At 48.5% G+C, this 19,322-nt stretch overlaps 1 protein-coding gene across 2 annotated transcripts in view; it reads right to left on the minus strand.

Moving 5' to 3' along the window:
- The window catches only part of c2cd2l (c2cd2 like), an 87,956-nt gene extending 79,138 nt beyond the window's left edge, over positions 1-8,818 (minus strand). For both annotated transcript variants that reach the window (XM_078426534.1, XM_078426533.1), the window contains exon 1: positions 7,662-8,818. In XM_078426534.1, the coding sequence (XP_078282660.1) occupies positions 7,662-8,012 (351 nt within the window). In that variant the 5' untranslated portion in view covers positions 8,013-8,818. The remainder of the gene's footprint in view (positions 1-7,661) is intronic.
- Between the last annotated feature and the right edge of the window lie 10,504 nt (positions 8,819-19,322).

Consider the following 19,322-nt stretch of genomic DNA (forward strand, 5'->3'; position numbering starts at 1 on the left):
AGGGGCCACGCCAGCACAGGGGCCACGCCAGCAACGGAGCCGGACTGGCACAGGGGACACGCCGGCACAAGGGCCGCCCCGGCACAGGGGCCATGCCGGCAACGGGGTCACACCGGCAACGGAGCCGGACTGGCACAGGGGACACGCCGGCACAGGGAACACGCCGGCACAGGGGCCACGCCGGCAACGGAGCCGGACTGGCACAGGGGACACGCCGACACAGGGGCCACGCCGGCAACGGAGCCGGACTGGCACAGGGGCCACGCTGGTAAAGGGCCGCCCCGGCACAGAGGCCATGCCGGCAACGGGGTCACGCCGGCAACGGAGCCGGACTGGCACAGGGGACACGCCGGCACAGGGGACACGCCGGCACAGGGGCCACGCCGGCAACGGAGCCGGACTGGCACAGGGGACACGCCGGCACATGGGCCACTCCGGCACAGGGGCCCCATTGCTTTTCAGATAAGCTACAAAACCAAACCTCTTCTGAAGACCAAAACAAAATGCTAGAAGTACACAGCATCGGTGGAGAGAGAAACACCCAGGGCTACAGCAGCAGTGTGCGACCAAGTTGTATGTTCAGATGAAAGCTCGTCTTCTTGTTATTCTCTCCAGACGCTGCCTGTACAGCCAATATTCCCATCATTTTCTGTTCCCATTTTACATTTCCAGCATCTGCAGTATTTTGCTTTGTTAAACTGTGTCTGACATTCACTGGTTCAAGACCTGACCAAAAAACAGATTAACTTGCTGACTCACATCTCTTCCCATTTCTGGGATATTGGTGCTTTGATTGATTGAATTATTTATTGATTGATACAGCATGGATACGGGCCCACCAGTCCACACTGACCATCGATCAGATGTGCCCACTAGTTTTAGGCAGTCCCTCTATCTCATCCACGCCCTACGCAGGAGGGGCAATTTTACACAGGCCTATTAACCAACAAACCCGTACATCTTTGGTGTGTGGGAGGAAACTGGAGCACCTGGAAAAAACCCACGCGGTCACAGGAAGAACGTGCAAACTCCACACAGACAGTACCAGAGGTCAGGATTGAACCTGGGTCTCTGGCGCTACGAGACAGAAGCTCTGCCAGCTTGTAAATTGGTTCCTCTGTTTTCCAACACATCAATCGTCACTGCACCACCTTAGTTATTTCCAATTAAATGTTTTCAGAAATGTGAAAGATCTTGTTTAAAATCCAAATTCTTCCCCCCCCCCCCCCCCCCCAAGAATTTGTGCTTAGTCACCTGCTCACTTTGATTCTCACTGAGAACTGCTCGGCACAACTCTCAGATCTTATCACTGGCGAACCCAAAGGTTCCATGTAAACACGGACAAAAGCAAACTTAACAAAGTACTAAAAGAAAATCACACCAACATTTAGATTCGGCGCACTGCTTAGAAAGACCATTGCAATCACACACACGTCCATTCTCTCCCTCACTTAAAGCATAAAGCGTCTCATTCGCTGCAATAACACCCCAGAGCTTGGCTCTGCCAGGTTATTGTTGTGATTTTCCCTAACTGAATTTGAGACCGTTTTCTCTCAGAGCCACAGCTTCCAACAGTCTGCACATTGACATGCTTTCTGACAGTACAATTAGTTGCCAAGTAGCATGCGGTTTAACCTCTGATCCTGACAGTGTCAAACACACACTCACCATTGTATTAGCAAGAATAGGAAATCTTGATTTAAAAAAAAAGATTTAATTCAAATTAGTTCTTGGAATAAAGTCACATTTGCAACTTTCACTCCCATGTTCAACTGCCCCTGAACTGGTTGGCTTGCAAGGCCTCCTTCAAGAGTAGTTAAGAGTTACTTAGTTCCTGGGTCAGGATTAGGCCGCATCAGGTAAGGAAGGCAAACCTTCTTCCCAAAGACGCAGGTAATTTAAAAGTGTTCCTTACATCAATCCACTAATCTTCTGGTGACGAAGGTATCACAAAATGCTGGAGTAACTCAGCAGGTCAGGCAGCATCTAGGAGAGAGGGAATGGGTGACGTTTTGGATCGAGACCCTTCTTCAGACTGATGAGGGTCTCGACCCGAAACGTCACCCATTCCTCCTCTCCTGAGATGCTGCCTGACCCGCTGAGTTACTCCAGCATTTTGTGATACCTCAAGCATTTGAGATATGGAATAAAATTCCCACTCTTGGAATTTATTTCTTGGTGCACGCCCAGATGATGCAGCTTTGCAGAATGTAATCTTGCGATGTGTCCTGTATTCTCCTCAGCCTCCTTTGCTCCAGGTGAAACAATCCCAGATGACCCAGTCTCTCCTCATAACTCAGGCCCGTCCGTTCCAGGAAATTAGGTGCTTTCTACGACGATGCAACTGATTTGCAATGCAGATTTATGGCATTGTTTAGTTTAGTTTAGAGAAACGGCGCAGAAACAGGCCCTTCGGCCCACCGTGTCTGTGCCGACAAGCTGTCCCCTTACACTAACACCATCCTACAAACCAGGGACAATTTACAATCTTTACTGACGCCAATTTTTTAACCTACAAACCTATACGTCTTTGGAGTGTGGGAGAAAACCCACGCAGTCACAAAGAGAACGTACAAACTCCATACAGATAGCACCAGCAGTTAGAATCGAACCTGGGTCTCAGCAACTGTACTGCTGCACCCTCTGTGACATTCTGCACTCTGGTATTTTTCTCTTTGCCCTACCTGTTGTGTCTGGTCGATTGTACACATGTATGATATGATTTGAACTGACTGAACAGCACGCAAACAAAAGCAGTTCACTGTATCTAGGTGTAGGTGACAAGAATATACCAAGAATAATAGGCGCTAAAGGAGGAAACTGCTCGCAAAGTCTTGCTCCAGTGCTAGATACACACAGATCTCGGGCATTAATGCCAGCAACTGCTTCCTATAATCACTCTTCCTCCTCACTGTGCCTCACAGTGTGGGTGTGCAACTCCTGCCTGCAGCTCAGCACTCAGTGAGAGATGCACACATGCACCGTATCCACAGGCCCAGCGCACAAGCTGTGGGCCAAGAGGTGGATGCTACGCAATCTTGTTTCCAGCAAAGGAAAAACATGCCATGCTGGACAGTGCAGGGCTGGGTCCTCAGTACCAGCCCCGCAAACACTTAAAGGGAGCATTGTTCAAAGTGGCCACATGACTGGCAGTGGTGCTTTGTACAGAATACTTACAAAGAATGCTGTTACCAGGCAACTGAACCATCCGACCAACAACTAGAGAGCAGTCCTCAGCTACTACCTATCTCATTGGAGACCTTCGGATATCTTCGCTCGGACTTTATCTTGCACTAAACGTTATTCACTTTATCCCCTTTATCACGTATCTGTACACTGTGGACGGCTCGATTGTAATCATGTATTGTGTTTCCCCTGACTGGTTGGCACGCAGCAAAAGCTTTTCACTGCACCTCGGTGCAGGTGACAATAAAATAAAGTAAACTAAACCAGAATATATTAACCGAACAACATTCTGAATGCTTAGTCCTGACTGCACTGTGAATGTATAAACTGGGAGACACCGGGGATGGAAAGGATGTCATGTGAACTGTCTCTTCTTCCTTGCATATTATTTCATTGAATAGAGTTTATTTTGAAATAGTAAAACCAACAACCTTACAAGCCAGAGAGTGTGAGTGACAGTAGACATGGTCATTCAGGAGTCATGGTCGGTTCAAGCTACCCGAGGGGAGGGACGATCAATCCAGGCAAATTCTTCAGCTACCTCCAAGGGCGAGACACCATCCCTGACCACAGCACTGAGGCCAAGTGGTGCAGCGACAGAGCAGCTGACTCACAGCACCTGAGACCCAGGTTCGATCCTCACTATGGGGAGGGGCTGTCCATAAGGAAGTTTGTACGTTCTCCCCGTGACCGCATGGGCTTTGTCCGGGTGCTCCGCTTTCCTCCCACATTCCAAAGGCGTGAAGGTTTGTAGGTTAATTGGCTTCTGTAAATTGCCTCTAATGAGTGGGATACGAAAGTGGGATAACACGGAACTAGTGTGAATGGGTAAACAATGGACTCGGCATGGACTCGATGGGCCGAAGGGACTATTCCACGCTCTATCTCCAAAAACTGCAAACTTGGAGCTACAGCTGGGAAAGTGATCTGATATCAAGCAACACCATCATTCAGTCGTTACACAAGTGTAGTCATGAAAAAGCTCCAGAATAAATCAGGTGATACAACCTATCAACAAACTGAAGAGCGGTCCCGACCTGAAACGCCACCAATCCATGTTCTCCAGAGGCTGCTGAGTCCCTCCATCACTTGGTGTTTTGCTCAAGCTTCCAGCATCTGCAGCCCCCTATCTCCAGCACCCACTAACACTGAATTAGACTGCCCTGGGTGCCCGACCCAACCCCAAATGTGGACCTGACCCCAACACTGGCACAGTGCCAAGTGCCACTGGGCTGGGCCGAAGTATTCAGGCTCTTGTCTAAGACACTCCCTGTGTTTACTGATACCACTTCAATCACATTTCTGTAAAACCTGACCAGCGCCTACACTGGAGTGAAAGAAGACACCACACATTCACGCTGTGACTCACAGAGCACTTTTGCAGCAGGTGTTGAGCAGACTTCACCGATTGGATCATTGAATGAATATTCACAAATATAAATGTTTCACTTGGGTTTTGTTGCATAAAATCAAACACCTGAAGCCAAATTTTATTTTTAAATGTTGCAGCGGAAGTGAATCTGCATCCTTAGCAACCCAGATCAGAAAACTCAAAAGGGCTGCATCTTTAAAGCAGCTTCATTACCCAACTGTCTGAAGAAGGGTCTCGACCCGAAACGTCACCCATTCCTTCTCTCCCGAGATGCTGCCTGACCTGCTGAGTTACTCCAGCATTTTGTGAATAAATCATTACCTAACTGGTTGGTTTGCTTATTTTAAACAAATGTTGGAACATAGGAGCAGTTGACTATCCTGCTCCTCAAACTGGTTCTGCCATTCAATTTGATCTGAGTTCACCTTGGACTATTTATCAGCTCCATATAATACTCCAACCTATCCATATATCAACAATACGTGCTCTCAACTGACCCTCAGTACACAGACACTGCTTTGGGTGAGAATTTGCTTCCATATTTCACACATGGAACATATTCCAGGAACAGGCCTTTCAGCCCTCTATGTCTGTGCTGAACATGATGCCAATAAACTAACCTCCTCTGCCTGCATGTGATCCAGATATCTCCATTCCCTGCCTATCCATGACCCCATCTGAAGGCTTCCTAAACACCACTATCGTATCTGCTTCCACCGCCCCTCTGCATTCCAAGCACACACCACCCTCTGTGTAAAAAAAAACGTGGCACGCACATATTACCCCTGGGCACAATGGTGAAGGGGTGAAGAGAGGGACGTTGTGTCCAAGGAAGGCGATGGCTAGAGGAAGCTTAGGGCTCGCCTGGATCGGGCACCGCTCACATTACCTAGAGCGTGGACTGGACATCTGAAAATGCTGCCAAAACATGGCGCTCTTGCATGTGGGATCAGTAGACTATTCCTGCACACTTGTTCATTGAGGATGTGTTTAGGTATGGGAATACCGTACTGGACTGTATATCAGTAAAATAATTCCACTGCGCATTTGCGTGATAAAAGCACCATGGAACCATTCTATGCTTCTGCTTTGTTCAAGGTAAGATTCCCTCTGCAGCGACCCAGTCAAAGCACTTGATCATCTTAGACACACTAATCGAGTTATGCCTCAACTTCTAATTGCTAAAGATGATCTCCGATTGATGGAAAGATTGTTGAAGGATGCACCATGGAAACGGACACCTCGACCCACCAAGTCCACGCCGACCAAGTCACGTTAGATCTGTCTAGTGGTCATCCCACTTTCACATCCACACCCTACACAGTGGAGGCAGTTTACAGAGGACATCAGCCTACAAACTTGCATGTCTTTGGGACGTGAGAGGAAACTGGAGCACCCGGGGAAATCCACAGTCACAGGGAGAATGTGCAAACTCCACACAGACCATATCCGGGGTCAGGGTCGAACTCGGGTCCCAGGCGCTATGAGGCAGCAGCTCTACCAGCTGACGTAGGGATGAAGGGAATTCTGAATTATTAAGGCTAAGGCTATGCCGTGCTTTGTTTCTACTGTTGATTTAAATCTCATGTTTAGATTTTTTTAAACTGGATGTAGAGATAATGGTGAAAGGTCTCAACCCGAAACGTCACCTAGTCCTTTTATCCGGAGATGCTGCCTGACCCTCTGAGCTAATCCAGCTTTTTGTGCCTGACTGTGTGGAGTTTTGTTTTTATTATAAATATACAAATTTTAAAATATTAGATCACCACTCACTGCACACATTTCTCTGGCCTGGTTCCTCGTCACTCAGGAATGCCCAATGCTCTATCTGACATCGGCATGCCAAACAAGTAAATAACGAAAACAGCCAAATACTCACTTCACAGAGGTCCATGATAAATCTATGCCCCAGACACAACAGAATCAACTAAACACCAAGGCAACTGGGGTGATGGTCCAGGATGGTGGTCCCCAGTAATGGAGGAGAGGGGACCTTGTACCGAGACCAGCAGAGAGGGGCGAGGGGGTGGAGTTCATAGAAACATGGGTGCAGGAGTAGGCCATTCAGCAATTAAGTTCATAAGTGACAGAAGTAGAATTAGGCCATTCGGCCCATCAAGTCTACTACGCCATTCCATCATGGTCGATCTATCTTTCCCTCTTAACCCCATTCTCCTGCCTTCTCTTCTCTCCCCCCCCATAACCCGACACCCCCCATAACCCCTGACACCCCCCATAACCCGAAACCCCCCATAACCCCTGACACCCCCGTAACCCCTGACCCCCCCGTAACCCCTGACACCCCCGTAACCCCTGACACCCCGCGTAACCCCTGACACCCCGCGTAACCCCTGACACCCCCCGTAACCCCTGACACCCCCCGTAACCCCCGACACCCCCGTAACCCCTGACACCCCCCGTAACCCCTGACACCCCCCGTAACCCCTGACACCCCCCGTAACCCCTGACACCCCCCGTAACCCCTGACACCCCCCGTAACCCCTGACACCCCCCGTAACCCCTGACACCCCCCGTAACCCCTGACACCCCCCGTAACCCCTGACACCCCGCGTAACCCCTGACACCCCCCGTAACCCCTGACACCCCCCGTAACCCCTGACACCCCCCGTAACCCCTGACACCCCCCGTAACCCCTGACACCCCCCGTAACCCCTGACACCCCCCGTAACCCCTGACACCCCCCGTAACCCCTGACACCCCCCGTAACCCCTGACACCCCCCGTAACCCCTGACACCCCCCTTAACCCCGGACACCCCCCTTAACCCCGGACACCCCCCGTAACCCCGGACACCCCCCGTAACCCCCGACACCCCCCGTAACCCCCGACACCCCCCGTAACCCCCGACACCCCCCGTAACCCCTGACACCCCCATAACCCCTGACACCCCCCATAACCCCTGACACCCCCCATAACCCCTGACACCCGCGTAACCCCTGACACCCCCCCCATAACCCCTGACACCCCCCATAACCCCTGACACCCCCCCCCCCCATAACCCCTGACACTCTGACCCCCTGTGCTGATTGAAACAAGGAGACGTGTGGGGTAGAGATTGTGGTGAGTGCAGTCTGACAACCTACCCCCATGCGACAAGCCTGGTCGTTCAGCGCCTTGATCCACGCGTTCTGCCAATTGTCTCTGAACGACTTGAAGGAGGAGAGGGAGGCGAGCAGGTGGCGAAGCCCCGAGCTGGAAGCGCTGTCTTCCCGGGAGCAGCCGAGCTGCAGGAGGGAGCTCCACAAGCCCATGGCGCCGGGAGGGCGGTGTTGGAGAGCGGCCGTCCCTGACCGCCGGACAATCCCGAACGAGTACTGCACCAGCCAGGTCAACACGGTGACGATGGAGGCCGCGAACAGCAGCAGCAGGAGCAGCCAGCCGGCGTCGTGGAGGGTGGACGGGGGAGAGGCGCCGAGCAGACCGAGGAGGGCCATGGTGGTGAGACAGACAGACAGACAGACCGACCCTCGAGTCTCCACCAGAGATGTGGCAAACAGATCCAACTCACAGGTAACTCCGGCTCATTGGGCAGACCGTGCGTCTCCTCCTGACCTCGCTACATTATAGCAGGCGGCCGGCGAGCAACATTGGAGCTGCACTTCAAAGCACATTGCATGGGGTGTGATTGCAACTCTGGCCGCCGCTGCTGCCGTCCGCACAGCCCGGCCACCCATGGAGTGTGAAGCCCAGACTGATGGCTGGAGGGTCAGTCTGGTGGTTCTCTGCTAGTCACTAGTTACAGTCAGTGGTTACACTTTACAGCCACTCGCTACATTGACTGGTTACAGTCACTCGCTACACTGACTGGTTAGTCACTCGCTACACTGACTGGTTACAGACACTCGCTACACTGACTGGTTACAGACACTCGCTACACTGACTGGTTACAGACACTCGCTACACTGACTGGTTACAGACACTCGCTACACTGACTGGTTACAGTCACTCGCTACACTGACTGGTTACAGACACTCGCTACACTGACTGGTTACAGACACTCGCTACACTGACTGGTTACAGACACTCGCTACACTGACTGGTTACAGACACTCGCTACACTGACTGGTTACAGTCACTCGCTACACTGACTGACTGTATCCATTTCCCTTCGCAGGACGGTCCTCCCTGCACCGCGGTTGTGAGGGCCGGGCCGGTAGGGGAGAGGAGGGTGTAGATGAGCCGCCAGCACCTCGCCTCACCCCGGTCCAGCTCCCAGAGTGGAGTAGTAGCGCTGTGTGGCCCCGGCGTTCAGAGCGCAGGCGGAGACAGGCAGCTGCCGCGGCGGCGCTGACGATGCGTGGGGGCGGGGGCAGAGAGGCAGGTCGGGCTGGGGAGAGGGATTGGAGGAGGGGTTGGGTTGGGTTGGAGGGATGGGAGGGATTGGAGGGGAGGGGTTGGATTGGAGGGGTTGGATTGGAGGGGAGGGGTTGGATTGGAGGGGGGGGTGGGAGGGGTTGGATTGGAGGGGGGGGTGGGAGGGTTGGATTGGAGGGATGGGAGGGGTTGGATTGGAGGGATGGGGTGGATTGGAGGGGAGGGGTTGGATTGGAGGGGAGGGGTTGGATTGGAGGGGAGGGGTTGGATTGGAGGGAGGGGTGGGAGGGGTTGGATTGGAGGGGGGGGTGGGAGGGGTTGGATTGGAGGGGGGGGTGGGAGGGGTTGGATTGGAGGGGGGGGTGGGAGGGGTTGGATTGGAGGGGAGGGGTTGGAGGGGAGGGGTGGGAGGGATTGGATTGGAGGGGGGTTGGGAGGGGTTGGATTGGATTGGAGGGAGGGGTTGGATTAGAGGGAGGGGTTGGATTGGAGGGAGGGGTTGGATTGGAGGTAGGGGTTGGATTGAAGGATGGAGGGAGCGGGGGGGGGGGGGGGGGGGGTAGGAGATGGAGCGAGGGAGTGGGTAGATTGAAAGTGGGGGGAGTAGGGGAGGGACCAGGCAAAAGATGGGAGATTAACTAAACAACACAGAAAAATGTCCTTCGATCCAACTAGTCCATGCCGACCAATGTGTGGACCTGAGCTATTCCTACATGCGTACATTTAGCCCATATCATTTTAAACCTTTCCTGTCCATCTACTTGTCCAAATGTCTTTTGCACTTTTAGCTGACTCAACTACTTTTACTGGCGGTTCGATCCATTTGCCCACCGCGCTGTGTGAGAAAAAACTTGCCCTTTGGGTCCACGGAAACCTGTGCCCTCCAGTTTTAAACCAGATGCTGGTTTCTCCTTATAACTCAAGTCCTCCAGTCCCAGCAACATCCTTGTGAATCTTTCTGTACCCGCTCTGTGCAGGAGGCCAATCATAATTATGTGATAAAATGGAAAATTTCCCTAAAGATGTTCCTGTTTCGCAGTGGCTGTTACTTTCACTTACTCGTGTTGCTTTTTATTCCAGTAGTTTTGTAATTTACTGATCTGTGACCAGGAACTCAAAATCTATAATAGAATCTGGGTAAACGTACACAGACTGTGAAATTGCCTGAAGCACATTTGCTGTAGGAATGGGTATTTATTTGTGAAAGGGAGCAGTGATGGATCACCATCTAAATAACCAGAGGTATTTATTCACAAAATGCTGGAGTAACTCAGCAGGTCAGGCAGCTTCTCAGGAGAGAAGGAATGGGTGACGTTCTTCCTCCAACTAATCATAACATACGGCACTGGATATCACATGCTAATTTACAAGAGTAATTCTTGTTCCGCCATTAAAGATCGAGTTTCATCACTGACTATCCAGACACGCACACTTTACCTAGATTTTACTGCTCTGTCAGAATTTAGTGGTTTTAAAGTGTTATAAAGTGTGTGGACGTAACAGCACTTACTCAGAGTCACATGGTGTGGGGCCAGGCCCTTTAGCCCAATTTGCCCACAGTGATCAACATGTCCCATCTACACTCGTGCAAACGCTACACTATGGCCGGTTGGCCCATATCGGTCTAAACCTACACGTAGAGAGGAACTGCAGATGCTGGTCTACACCATAGACAGACACAAAATGCTGGAGTAACTCAGCGGGTCAGGCAGCATCTCTGGAGAAAATGGATAGGGGACGTTTTGGGTCGAGACCTGGTCTGAAGAAGTCTTCAGTCTGAAGAAGGGTCTCGACCCGAAATGCCACCTATTCCTTTTCTCCAGAGATGCTGCCTGACCCGCTGAGTAATTCCAGCACTTTGTGTCTTATCTTTGTTCTAAACCTATCCTATCAATCAAATGTTTCTTAAACGTTGCAATAGTAGTTCCTTCCTACACATAATTTCGGGAGTGTTGGTTTGCATTGGGGGGCTGTGGGCTTGCTCCGTTGTCAGAGGTGACACGCACCACCTTGTATCTGTCGGTGGCGATGCCCGGGGAGCTGAGGCAGAGCCACCATCTGTTGCTCCGTCTCCATTAACATTGCCTCTCTACCCTTTCCCCTGCCAGGTGTCAAGACCCCTCACCAAGACAGATGCCAGCAACCCGCTCACGTCTTGTTCACACTCCACCTTGGCCAGTGAAGGTCGTAGGACTAAACAGTGGAGGGCGTTACAAATTAACCCAATGCTGTTTACATTTTTACCTGATAAATTAGGTCTTCTGAAGCTCTTCCACCGACAGAGAATCATTTTCAATGAATTCTGTGCAGTCAGAGCTGCAATGTATCGCACACAGGAAGATCTGACAATCTGCAAATCACTTTCTTGCAGGAATATTGGTCAAGATACCATATGACAATGACATCAGTAGGTTTCAATGAGATCCCCCCTCATCCTTCTAAACCCGTGTGTACAGGCCCAGAGCCATCAATGCTACAGGGGGCATCCCTTGCTCCTTTTGTCAACCCGAACCATTGGATGAGACTTGGTTTAGTACATCAACTGCTGAGTGGAATAATAAATAAGTGTGTTCAAAATGTTATCTCTCCTCTACTCCAGTCTTGAAGAAGGGCCCCGGCCCAGAACATCATCTGCCCATTCCCTCCACAGATGCTGCCTGACCCACTGAGTTTCTCCAGCACCTAGTGTTTTGCTCCAGATTCCTGTATCTGCAGTCTCTTGAGTCTCCTTCCAGATGGAAACTTTCTGCAGATTGAGAAGCAGGAAACGTGGCATGTTTCTCTCATCTGAACTGATCCCTGAGGGCATTAGACTGGGAGAGTGGTGCATTGTTAGTATCACATTATACAATAAAATGATGGGCTGAATGGATGAAAGAATTTGATCTAACTATTAGCCATCGGCTCTCGGCTGGAAGGACATGTGTCCAAACTCACTGCACCACCTTTAGGACAAAGTAACTCGTGGTGCATGGAGATCACAATTTGCTGGAAGTAAAGGCTAGCCATCACTTCAATTATTAGTAAAACCAAATGAAATTTTTTAAAAAAATGCACTGATTTGACTTTACTTGCAGAGAACAAGGCAGGCTCTTGGCAGTCACTCAGTAATGGAGTGGCCATTGTTTATAGGTGTAATGTTCAGTCAAGGTTTACACAGATCCATGTTGTAATTCAGATTTGCAGGTGTTCTTACCAGCATCCCACCTACACCTCTCTCCCCCCCCCCCCCCCCACTTCTTAAAAGTATTCAATTTATTTGCTATTTATGGCAATTTAACGTAGGCAACTTTTGACTCTCTAACACCAACTAGAGAGCAGGCCTGAGTTGAACCCTGAGACTGTCAATATCAGACTCTATTGGATCTTATCTCTCACTAAACGCTATTCCCTTTATCCTGTATCTGTACACTGCGGATAAGGGGGAAGTCTTTTAGGACCGAGATGAGAAAACATTTCTTCACACAGAGAGTGGTGAGTCTGTGGAATTCTCTGCCACAGAAGGTAGTTGAGGCCAGTTCATTGGCTATATTTAAGAGGGAGTTAGATGTGGCCCTTTTTGCTAAAGGGACCAGGGGGTATGGAGAGAAGGCAGGTACAGGATGCTGAGTTGGGTGATCAGCCATGATCATATTGAATGGCGGTGCAGGCTCGAAGGGTCGAATGGCCTACTCCTTCACCTATTTTCTATGTTTCTATGATTGTAATCATGTATAGTCTTTTCACTAACTGGATAGCATGCAACAAAAAAAGTTTTTCACTGTTCCTCGGTACGCGTGATAATAAACGAAACTAAAGAAAACTTAGTCCAATTTTGCTTCAGGCAACCTCCGCAGTCTGGAACTCGAACAAATATTGCTGGACGGACGGGGTAAGACACACACCTGAGGTAATGAGCCCTTCCTGAACTATTGAAACAGCCAGTAGTTTAGTTTAGTTCAGTTCAGAGATACAGCGCAGAAACAGGCCCTTTCGGCCCACCAGGTCCGCGCTGACCAGCCATCCCATTAACACTATCCTATACCCACGAGGGACAATTTTTACATTTACCAAGCCAATTTACCTACAAACCTGTTCGTCTCTGGAGTGTCGGAGGAAACCGAAGATCTCGGAGAAAACCCACGCAGGTCACGTGGAGAACGTAGATTCTTTGATTTAATATCTTGCTGCAATATCAGGCTAGATGGCATGAAAACATTCTTGCCATGAAGCAGGGGCATAAACATCAAATGAGCCCAGTTTACAAGTCTGATACAATACGGATAGAAATGTCTAAATTAGGAACTGTGACTGCCTTGGTGCTCATGCAGAAGCAGAAATCAGGTCAATTGATTCACACCAAACAGCAATTCAATTGCTGCCATTGACAAAATAAGGAGAATAAAGGGCTGTTTTTAAACAATCTCATTCGTATTGGCTTGTTCACATGAATGATAAATGCTGGGTTTATTTTGCAGTAAATGAACGCCTGCAGTAATGCTAAAAATAAGTGCACATCACACTCAAATCTCACATGCATTGTAAAGATTCCCTTAAGTCCTTGTGATCCGAGCACAGTAATAGAAACAAACAAGTTCTATAATTAACTCTGTCTGAAATACATCAACACAAGGTTGGAATTGGGTACATGGCAATGAAAAATTTATGTTTTAATATATGTATTAGATTTAAAAGGTCCACTAATTTATTCCCCATCTACTGCATAATGCACAACATAAGAAGCTCTGCTCTGCATTTGCTGTCACAACTATTTAGTCAATGCAGCAACAGAGATTGTGCAGTACCCTTTGAACATGCAAAGCTATACAGAAGATATTTACACCCCCGCATTTCACGTTCTGGGTTAATATATCTTATTCATCTTAATATAACCCTGCTCAGCTGAAAGGCTTAAAAGGTTTAGAATGCCTCAGCATCTCGGCCTCTGCAAGGCTGAAGATCTAACAAACGTGTCACCCGCGCCTGACAAAAGCAACGAAGCTTGCAACACGAAATGCTTGTCAGCTGGGCCTGACCGCAGCACTCTGACAAAACAAGCTTCAGAAGTCGACTTGTTTTTCTTCCCAACACTAAATAAGAGGGAGTAGAAAGAAACTGCGGTTTATTCCAAAGATAGCAAAGGATGCTGGTTTATTCCAAAGAGCAAAAGTGCTGGAGTAACTCAGCCGGTCAGGCAGCTTCGCTGGAGAAAAAACGATGGGTGACGTTTTGGGTCGGGACCTTTCTTCTGACTGAAGAAGACAGGACCCTCCAAATCGTCACCCATCATTTTTCTCCCAAGATGCTGCCTGACCCGCTGAGTTACTCCAGCATCTATGCTCTATCTGAGTAAGAGTGAGTTGGAGTTTCTAATTTATATGGGCCTTCAATATGGGGGAGTCCAGAACAAGGGGCCACAGTTTAAGAATAAGGGGTAGGCCATTTAGAACGGAGATGAGGAAGAACTTTTTCAGTGAGAGAGTGGTGAAGGTGTGGAATTCTCTGCCTCAGAAGACAGTGGAGGCCAGTTCGTTGGATGCTTTCAAGAGACAGCTGGATAGAGCTCTTAAGGATAGCGGAGTGAGGGGGTATGGGGAGAAGGCAGGAACGGGGTACTGATTGAGAGTGATCAGCCATGATCGCATTGAATGGCGGTGCTGGCTCGAAGAGCTGAATGGCCTACTCCTGCACCTATTGTCTATTGTCTATTCAATGTAGACAGTCATACTTCCAGGATTTTAAACATTGTTCCCATTTTCTAATCAGTGGGGTTTCTTCTCATGTTTCATTAAAGTTTAGACAAAAATAAAATGATACAAGGTTCATCTCATCCCCAAAATCACTTTGCCTCACTCCCCAGCTGAAAGCTCAGAACCAAATCAAGGTGCATTTAAACAAATTAACAATTACTGCAGAAGGGCTCTCTTAAGTCTATGCTAATTTGTGTAATGCAAGTCCATAATTAAGACATGCATCCTTAGTGAGGAGTTAAGCTACACTGATGAGCCTTGTGTAATAACTTGCTTGGCTGATTTTCAGAGTTACTGTATCATACCCTCCAGCCTCATCACTGAGAGAGTTGCAAGCAATATTCTCAACCGAGACATTGGAGACAACAGATGCTGGAATCTGGAGCAACAACCTGCTGGAGAAACTCAGCAAGGGTCAGTCGTGACGCACGGATTTGGTCTTTGGTCTGGAGGCCTGTGATGAGTGGTGTGCCTCAGGGATGGGTGCTGGGACCCATTGCTCTTTGTGGTTTATATCAACAGTTTGGATGAGAATGGCCAAGGCATTAAAGTGAGTGGCATCGTAGATAGCAAAGATGATTATCAAATATCACAGCAGGGTCTTAATCAGATGGGCGAGTGTGCTGAGAAATGGTTAATGGAGTTTTATGCAGATAAATGTGTTTTATTTTGGGAAGGTAAACCAGGCAGGACCTTCACTGTGAATGGCAGGGCCTTGGAGAATGTTGCAAAGCAGAGGGATCTAGGACATAGTTCCCTGAAAGTGGCGGCACAGGTAGATAGGGTGGTAAAGAAGGCTTTTGATACATTTGCCTTCATCAGTATGGAGTACAGAAGTTGAGACATTATGGTCCAGAGGTACAAGACATTAGTGAGACTGCATTAGAAATATTGTATTCAGTTTTGGTCACAAAGTCATAGGAAGGATGTCATTAAACTGGAAAGAGTGCAGAGAAGATCCGAGGATGTTGCCAGGACTCAAGTGCTGGAGCTGTAGGAAGAGATTGGGCAAGCAAGGGATTTATTGTTTGGAGCTGAGGAGGTTGGGAGGTGTATGAAATCATGTTAGGAATTGATAAGGTGAATGTTTTGTTTTCACCCAGGTAGGGGAATCAAAAACCAGAGATGAGAGTGGAAAGATTTGAAGCTTGGGAGCAATAATGTTCACTCAGAGGGTGGTGGGTATACAGGACGAGAGGTCAGAGAAGGTACAATAACATTTCAAAGACACTGGATAAGTAACTGAATAGGAAAAGTTTAGATGGATTTGAGCCAATTGGGGGGAAATGGGACTAGTTTAGATGGGGCATCTCGGCTGACTTGAGCTGCAGGGACTGTTTCCGTGCTGTTTGACTCTGACTGAGAGTCCATGGTACATATTTAGCAATTCCATCTAGTGCCCCAGACCGACATTCAGGATGATTCCAGGTGTTTCCTGAACTCTGACGGTGGTGAGGGCAGAGCTTTGCAGCGGGACATCACAGTACTGCCCAGCCCTGACACTCTTCAGGCTGCATGTAAAATGGAGCGGGCAAATTCTGTTCAAATTTGCAAAGCTCATCTCCCTTTGTTGGTGCAATCCATTGCACGTTATTCCGGGGCGGCACGGTGGCGCAGCGGTAGAGTTGCTGCCTTACAGCGAATGCAGCGCCGGAGACTCAGGTTCGATCCTGACTACGGGCGCCGTCTGTACGGAGTTTGTACGTTCTCCCCGTGACCTGCGTGGGTTTTCTCCGAGATCTCGGTTTCCTCCCACACTCGAAAGACGTACAGGTATGTAGGTTAATTGACTGGGTAAATGTAAAAATTGTCCCTAGTGTGTAGGATAGTGTTAATGTGCGGGGATCGCTGGGCGGCGCGGACTCGGTGGGCCGAAGGGCCTGTTACCGCGCTGTATCTCCAAATCTAAAAAATCCCTGGTTCCAAAGGTGCTGTTTGGCCAAAGATACACAGACAATGACACTCTCTTCATTTGCAATTCAGAACATGCAGTCATCCTTACATGCTGATGCAGAGACAATGCAGGAAATAAGATGCCAACAACAGGCAGAAGATGGGAGGGAGATTCTTATTTAACAAGAATTTTGTTCTTAATGTCTGCAAGTTCAAGGAATTATTGACTTTAGAAGAGGAAAGCCAACGATTCACAGCTTGTATATTATATTTTCTACATGTGCATTGTGTATGGGCTTGTTACACTGCTGCAAGTAAGATTCAAATTGTTCTGATGTTGGTAGATATATTTAAATATTCTTGATTCTTGAATAAAGATGACAAAGAACAGTGTACCCAGATCATTGTGGCACTCCACTGGTTACAGGCCTCCAATCAAAAAACTCCACTACATCCTGAGCCTCTTTCCTAACAAGCCAATTTTGAATCCAGTTCGCTAGCTCAATCTAGTTCCCATGTGATCTAACCTTCTAGACTAGCCTTTCATGCAAGACCTTGTCAAAGGCCTACAACATCCACCGCCCTATATTCGTCAATCGTCTCGGTGACTTCAAAAGATTATAACATTTTTGTGAGACGATATCCCATGCACAGACCCATACTATCTCTAATTAATCCTTGCCTAACATAAATGTTGGTAGATCCTGTATCTCAGAATCCCCTCCTGTAACATACCCCCACCAAAGTCAAGCTCACTGACTGGTAATTCCCCTTCTTGTCTTCGCACCACTTCTAAGGGCGGCACAGTGGCGTAACAGTAGAGCTGCTGCCTTAAAGTGCCAGAGACTCGAGTTCGATCCCAACTACTGGTGCGATCTGTACGGACTTTGTACATTTTCCCTGTGACTGCTTGAGTTTTCTCTGGGTGCTCTTGTTTCCTCCCACACTCTAAAGTATACAGGTTTGTAGGTTAATTGTCTTCGGTAAAATTGTAAATGGTCTCTAGTGTGTAGGATAGTGTTAGTGCACGGGGTGGTTTCAGTGGGCCGAACTACTAGTTTTCGCACTGTATATCTAAAGTGAAGGTACAATATCAAATACCTCCAGTACCTCCTCTGTGACTATAGATGACACAAATCTCTCTGCCAGGGCCCCTGCAAGTTCTTCTTTTCCCATTGTCCAAAGAAACACTTGGTCAGTCTCTGGCATTTATCCACCTTAAATGGTCATTAATGCTGCTCGCACCTCTTCTGTAATTCATATACAGTCCCATGCTTCACAACTCATTTCTAACACTGGGACTTGCACTTAATATCTGCAATACTAAGAGAACCAGCCCGAAGAAGGGTCTGGCCTGAAATGTCTTCTGTCTGTTCTCTCATCAGATGCTGACTGGCCCAGTGAGTTCCTCCAACACTGTGTTGTGATCTGCAAAACCAAGATCCTTTCCTGATCTGCCTTAGCTCTAGCACATTGCCCTCTGACAAAGGATCATTATTAAGACCCTGGAAAGCTTGTGCTAGTTGCCATACTTTTGAGCATCACCTGTTGCCAAAGAAACATCGCTGATAAAATTCCGTCAATGCCCAAGTGAGACTTTGGTTGGCTGAGGAAATGAACACCTCAGACCAGGCACAAAACTCATCATCTATCGGGCAACAGTGATCATGGCCACCCCGACACCTGGGCAGGTTGCAGCAGGTATCTCCAGCTGCTGGAAAATTACTATCAATGCTGTCTTCACAAAATCCTCCAAATTTACGAGACCGATAAGCAAACCAAGCTGCATTGGCAACTGGCTTAAAAATATTGCCACATCCCTTCTAGGAACCTCTTGGCCCATGACCACCAAGAGTGAAGAGAGACGATCTCAGCTACTATCTAATGCAGTGGAGATAATGTGAATAATGATTGGTGCAAGATAAAGTCCAGTAAAATCCGATCAAACTGCAGTGGAAACCTCTGATCGGACTTTGATGGACTTTATCTTGCACTGAACATTATTCCCTTTATCCTGTATCTGACTGTGGATGGCTCGATTGTAATCATGTATTGTCTTTCCGTTGACTGGTTAGCTCGCAACAAAAGCTTTTCACTGTACCTCAGTACACGTGACAATAAACAACACTAAACATTAAAATGGTATTGTGAACGTTAAGGCATCAGGAGCATTTGAATAACCTCGTGCGAGCAGTGGAATGAGCTCACTACCCATTTGCCAAGCCACCCTATCAGCCAGCAACTCCCCCCACTGTGACTGTGGCGAGACTGCACCTCCTACAGTGGTCTCATCACCACCTCAGAACCCACAAAACCAGTCAAAGCAAGTTTATATTATATTTTCTAATACAGGCAAGGCTATTTAAACCATCAAACCCATACTGGCAAACTCATTTCCTCACAAACCCACATCCTTTCTCTTGCTCAAGCCCATTAATACTCGAGTGATATTCCTGCCACCCTCCAGCACTGGCAGTAACTTATAGTACCAAGTCACTTAAACAGCATGTCGTTGGGCAGAGGGAGGACACAGAAACTCCCTGGGGAAATCAATTCAATCCTAGGGAGACTGTGGAATCCCCATAGACAGCACCGAGGTCAGAATAGAAACCGGGTCACTGGAGCGGTGAGAAGCCTCTGCCACGCGCAGCACCACCATTTTGATCCTCGGGTAATACCCAAGAGGGAAGAACCATGTAGCCCTGCAGGGATGTTAAATATAATGGGGAGATAAACTTTAAAACTACGACAACCTTCAATAAATAAAAAAACACAAATCTTAAAAATATGCCATGGAAGAGTTCGGGG

This window comes from Rhinoraja longicauda, chromosome 32 (genome assembly GCF_053455715.1).
Source record: "Rhinoraja longicauda isolate Sanriku21f chromosome 32, sRhiLon1.1, whole genome shotgun sequence".
Classification (NCBI taxonomy): Eukaryota; Metazoa; Chordata; class Chondrichthyes; order Rajiformes; family Arhynchobatidae; genus Rhinoraja; species Rhinoraja longicauda.